This window comes from Gossypium arboreum, chromosome 13, assembly GCF_025698485.1.
Source record: "Gossypium arboreum isolate Shixiya-1 chromosome 13, ASM2569848v2, whole genome shotgun sequence".
Classification (NCBI taxonomy): domain Eukaryota; kingdom Viridiplantae; phylum Streptophyta; class Magnoliopsida; order Malvales; family Malvaceae; genus Gossypium; species Gossypium arboreum.
The window spans coordinates 10,801,101-10,807,106 of NC_069082.1; the positions used below are offsets into that span (position 1 = coordinate 10,801,101).

At 30.8% G+C, this 6,006-nt stretch overlaps 1 protein-coding gene across 1 annotated transcript; it reads right to left on the bottom strand.

Moving 5' to 3' along the window:
• Positions 1–2,091: 2,091 nt before the first annotated feature.
• LOC108461431 (succinate--CoA ligase [ADP-forming] subunit alpha, mitochondrial) lies at positions 2,092–5,962 on the bottom strand. The gene is made up of 7 exons (XM_017761271.2): positions 5,636–5,962; positions 5,138–5,347; positions 4,741–4,911; positions 3,987–4,110; positions 3,655–3,716; positions 3,076–3,157; positions 2,092–2,402 (listed from the first exon to the last, which is right to left on the bottom strand). Exons 1-7 carry the CDS (start codon positions 5,852–5,854, stop codon positions 2,263–2,265), a joined length of 1,008 nt encoding a protein of 335 aa, XP_017616760.1. The 5' UTR covers positions 5,855–5,962; the 3' UTR covers positions 2,092–2,262.
• Between the last annotated feature and the right edge of the window lie 44 nt (positions 5,963–6,006).

Sequence of the window (6,006 nt, forward strand, 5' to 3'; positions counted from 1 at the left end):
TCAACTTTTTCATATTTACACTTTAACCCCTCAAATTTTGAGTATTTACTCTTGTGCAACAAAACTTTTCTCACTTTTACAATTTAGTTCTTTCTTGAATTAATATACTTCTCAATTTTGACATAACTCAAAATTTCCCTTTTTGTCACTTTATTTCCTTATTTTACTATATCAATGATAATATCTTATTGTAAAAGTTTTCGAGGTATTACAAGCGAAAAAATATATAAGTCATAATTTATATAATTGACTTGTAACACAAACTTTCACAAGACACTTGACTTTGGTTATGAAAAATAATTAATTTTTATGGATGCAATAGTCTAACACTAAATAAATTATTTATTTAGGTCTAGTAAATTTGTATTTACCTTATATAAATTATTTGATAATATTGATCTCAAGCATAAACTGTAATTTCATGAGAAAAACATTAAATGTAAATATGATTTTGTTCAGAGTTTTATTAATTAATGTATTTAAACCTATATGTTATTATTAGTATTGTTGATATTAATGTATCAAATATCATTAGAGTTCTGAAGAATTTTTAAGAGTAATAATTATTCGGTAGATAAACTTTATAATTAAAGTATATCTAAAAATGAAATTTTGTCTCGACGTGAAGATTGAGTGTTCAATAAGGATAAATTGTTACACAATGATATTATAAAGAATTACTTTTGAGTATCCAATAGTGTTTATATAATCAAAATTAACCAGACTAATTTTACATGTAGATTAGAGATATTGAAAATGAATACAAATGGTCAAACAATAATGTTATAAAACGATGATCCTGAAGTACCATTTCTTTATGTGCCCAGTGCACTCATTGTATTGGTAATAGTGAACGATATAATATAATCTACAAAAAGATGGAGATGTAAATATTCAATAGATTCGTTCAAGTGAAATTTGACAGTTCTTTTTACTAAGGCACTCCTTATTGCTACATTTGAAAAGTTAATTTCCAATATTGGATTACATCGTTTCAAAAATCTTAAGTGATGATTAAATGAGATAAAATCCGTACTACATTTTTCTTTTAAGGTTGTGACATATTGTGTATTAAAAGATTATGTACTCTTTTTTCCTTCACTCGGTTTTTATCTAGCAAGGTTTTTCTAATAAGGTTTTTAATGAGGCATATATTTTATACAATGAAGTGATGAACATCCAAGAAAGAGTGTTATGATTACTATTAAGTGAGTGTTCATTATAATTAACTTTTCACTATTCATCTTCCTTACCTCTTCACCTATCTCTTTATATCCTATTTATGTATTAGAAAATGATGAGTTTAATCTCCTTGCATATATAAGAGTATACTACTTGTAATGATGGTGAAAAGAATAGAAATGTAATAGAAATCTCCTTATTCTCCTATATTATTCTTGTATTCTTTGCATTATTAATATTTTATAATTTTATTCAAATTAAATTAATTTTTATTTAATAAATAATTGTTTGATCGGATGACGATTTTTTTCTAATTTCACAGATGGTTCATGTCATAAGTGAAGTTAAAAAAGCTTTTACCTCTAGTTATTTACTCTTTGTTTTTAAATATCAATTAAAGAGTTAAAAGAACTCCTTTATTAAGTATCGTTTTCATTAATTTATAGGCTTTTATAATATAAAGTTAAATATTATATATTTAAAAATAGAAAAATAATGTAATTATAAAATTGATTAACTGAAATGGTATAAATCAATAAAATACTATATAACAGTTATAAATTTTCTACCTTAAATAATTATTTGCATTTGTTAATGAGATAATAAATAAAAAAGTAAATGTATATTACTTTATTAAATTTTAATGAGCGAAAATATATTATTATTAAAAATAAGATTATTTATTATGTTGTTTAAAAAACTCTAACATAGCAAATATATATATATATATATATATATATATATATATATAAGAAAATGAATTATGAAAGACCAAATATCACCCCAAAAACTCAATGAATTCATAAAATATAAAAATTAAAATTAACATAATAAAGCTTTTTTTTGTTTTCTTATCATTTAATTAAATTAAGTTGACATAATAAAGTAGAGTTAAAAGTATTGCCCGTCTTGTTTATGCCAAATCTGGTTTCATTGACTGAGGTATAAGATTTTTCCCTCATTTTTCAGTATAAAAATAATTTTGGACAAAAGAAAAACAATGGAATTATATGAAAAATGTCCACCTGAAACTTATTCAGGAAAAAGAGTTTTCCTTTTTCTAGGAAAAAAAAAAGGGTGTTAATTCAGGAGGCCTCTTTGCTTGAAAACATCATGCATTGCTACACCAATCTTTGCAGGAGATTCAACAACTGTCACTCCAGCTTCCCTTAGAGTCTTGATTTTGTCCTGTGCAGTACCCTTGCCCCCTGATACTATAGCTGTTTGTATAGACATCACAAGAATAATGAGTAACTGAATAAAACATTTTACAGCAAAAAGAAATGGCTATATTATTTGTTGTAAAAACCACACCAGCCAATTCCAGCAGTTCAATCATAGAAGTTTACTCTAAAAATTAGAACATCGACCAGAACCGGAGAAAAGAGAAACCAAGAACCAAAAAATGGGAAAAACCCAGATTTTTTGAAACGAAAATTTGAGATTTTCCACTATGTTTTTGGTTTATTTTCATCCTTGGTCTTTTGTAAAAATAAATTTTCCATTTTAAAAATATTTTTCTTCATTTTTTGAATTTTACTTCATTATTATTAATTTATATTTTTAGTGCAACTAGTTGAACCGGAAACAAAAGATCTAACCGGTTCGGTTTTTTTAAACCATGCCCACAAGAGTAAATTTCAATCGTGTATCCTCCCAACTTGAACACATACTTGCATACATTAACAAAAGAGTTAGCTATATAGCGTTCATATAAAATGTGAAAAAAAGGTGTTTTGATTATTATATAGGTTGAACATTTTCCTTTTAAAGAATAAAGAGGGTCTTAGGATTGCTATATTTGAGCTTATGCAGGAGTGCATGCAAGAGATATAAAGTACTTGCAACTGCAATCAGAAGCCTAATAAACAAAACATTGAAGCAATGTATTACCTCCTGCATGACCCATACGCCGTCCTGGAGGAGCAGTAAGTCCAGCAATGAAGGCAACAATGGGCTTTTCAGTCCCACTTTCCTGTTTCATTTATACAACAAAACAAGATGTTAAATCCACAAGTGGTAAAGGAAGACGATTCTCTAGCCACTTTTAGTTTTATGGAGTGCAGTAGAAATGAGATAAAGAAGGTTCGATATTACAAACTAGTATATTGCACTATGGAAAAAAGAAATAAATTGCAAACATTTCCATTATAAATATGGCAGTAAAATTAACAAAATGTAGCATAAAGCAAAACCAATTAAGCATATGTTAGAGTGGCTGAATTATGTCTTCATCATATAGGTATATATGAGGACAAACACATACTCATTTGTGGATCCAGGGTAAAGAACTATAGATTATAAACGAATTCTTGAATAGTATATTTGATCTTACTATTAACCAAGTGAGAATCTGCATGGAAGGCTACCATTTTTTACCCACATAAGTACCACAAGCAGTAATTAGTAAAAATTAATATCAGTTTCTGGAACAAGGAGTCCTTAGTTCCTTTAGTAAAATATTAACATTACCTTTATTAGTGCAGCAGCATCTTCTTCTGCTGTGCCTCCTATCTCACCAATTAGAATAATACCTGAATGAAATTGCAATAATCAGATAGTTTGCCTTCCTATTAGACATCAGTTTAAAGCATTTTCCACAATGGTAAGTTTTACCTACCAAATCCGTCAACCAAAAAGAGAAAGTGTAAACGAGAGAAAAGAAAACAAGAAATGGAAAAAGAAGAAGAAGAGAACTAGCCACAATAGACAAGATACAGCCACACAGTAATAAAGACCCTTTAATTCAATAACTAAAGTAGAATAAATGATAGTCAAATAATACTAAATTAGGAAAATGTTACCTTCTGTCTGAGGATCAGCAAGGAATTTGGTCACACAATCAACAAAGTTGGTCCCATTAAAAGGATCTCCACCAATTCCTACGCAGGTTGATTGCCCCAAACCAACTGCAGTTGTTTGAAAAACCTACAAGATAAAATGACATATTATTATCGAAAAATAACTCAACAGGAGTGCACATGACATCAGCATATGAAAAACAGTGTTAGTTTAGTGTAAGACGCAGCTTTATGCGAGTTTTTTTGAGTTCTATGGTGGTTGAAATATAACAACTATGAGCTTATACATATAGTATGTAATATATAGTGAAGGGCAGGGCAGATTAACTTAAGTATCAAACAAAACTTCACAGGGTTAATTCTATTCATACTATTCAAAAACTTCCATCAAATCAAATTTATCACTTGAAAACTTTCCTTTTTGGACATTTGTTCTTTATTAAATAGAAACACTGTTATATGACCACCACTCCAAGTTGTCTGTTACATACATAGATATCTTAAAAGGACAAGACCATGTGGACAGAACAAAGATACTAAAAAGATAGAGACATGCAGTTTGGCCACAAGCTCTGCCAGAAGAGCAAAACTCCCTCTTCAAAATGTCTTGAGAAATAAGTTGGGCAGTTTAGGAAAAAAAAAAAACATGTGGTGATGTATCATCAGGCATATAGATATTAAATGAGCGACTAATACACACAGATATGAAGTAATCTAGGAACATTTTAAAAAAAATGTGTAAAATAAAAAGTCTTACTGCTTCATATGTTAAAGTGCCGGATCGAGAAACAATTCCTATGCGACCTGGTTTGTGAATATATCCAGGCATAATTCCAATCTTGCATTCCCCAGGTTTAATGATGCCAGGGCAGTTTGGACCAATCAGCCTGGTTTTTGATTGCTGATTAAGGGCAACCTTCACACGGACCTGCAGCACAAAGATATCAGCTTTGATCACAAAATATCAATAAAACTCATTTCCAATCATAACCCCAAAGGTATAAACTGTAACTCGAGTCAAAGGCAGCCCCTAGGAGCATTTTGCAGTTATGCTCTTGGAGTTACACATAATGCAAATAAGCTGACTGAATAAAAAGTTTAGACACTCAATTAAACGAACAGATTTGGTTCTAAGGTTCCTCCAATTCATTTACCATGTCATGTTGAGGAATTCCTTCTGTGATACAAACAACAAGGTCCAGCTCAGCTTCCATAGCCTCCATGATAGCCGCCGCAGCAAAAGGGGGAGGAACATATATGACAGAAGCATTGGCCTTGGTTTCAGCATTTGCTTCAGCTACTGAGTTGAAAACAGGAAGTCCTAAGTGCTCTGTGCCGCCCTTCTTCGGTGTAACTCCACCAACCTATCAAAACAAAAAAATACATAAAACAAAGGAATAATAAGAACCCTTGGATCATTCCAACAATTCGTACAGTACATTATGAAAAAATTTATGATATGCAGAATTTTACATAACATATTACAAAACTAACTTAAACCCTGTTCACAGACATGTATAAACAAATAATATAAAGGCTTTGACTTTCCCATATTTTCTCAATACCACAAGTATTTGCTGTGAAAAGAAAATATACTCATTTATCAGATTCATGAAAAAAAGGGATAAAAGTTGGATTCGAATTTGAAGTACCATCTTAGTGCCATATTCGATGGCTTGCTCGGTGTGGAAAGTGCCATTCTTTCCGGTTATGCCTTGGCAAATAACGCGGGTGTTCTTGTCTACGAAAACCGCCGGTTGAGGCGCCGGAGCCGCCGAGAACGACCGTGAATGGAGGGGACTGAGTGGGGATTTGCGATGAGAAAACTGGGATGACAAAGATCGGAGGAGTCGTGAGGCTTGTCTAGCCATTGACGTTGCTGATGCTGGTTCAGTGATGGATCTCCTTTGCCTCTCGCGCTGTAAGAACCGAAAAAAGTATGCCCTCTTTTGTATTGGTTAGCTTCCCTTTTCTTTATTTTTCTAATTTTTCATTTTATTTATTTTTTAGGTTAAACTCTACT

Coding starts and splice junctions, on each gene's coding strand:
- LOC108461431 (XM_017761271.2), bottom strand. CDS start 5,854: ATGGCTAGACAAGCCTCACGACTCCTCCGATCTTTGTCATCCCAGTTT. Junction 3,158..3,654: donor ATGCTGCTGCACTAATAAAG/GTAATGTTAATA, acceptor TAAATGAAACAG/GAAAGTGGGACTGAAAAGCC. Junction 2,403..3,075: donor GCGTATGGGTCATGCAGGAG/GTAATACATTGC, acceptor CTATACAAACAG/CTATAGTATCAGGGGGCAAG.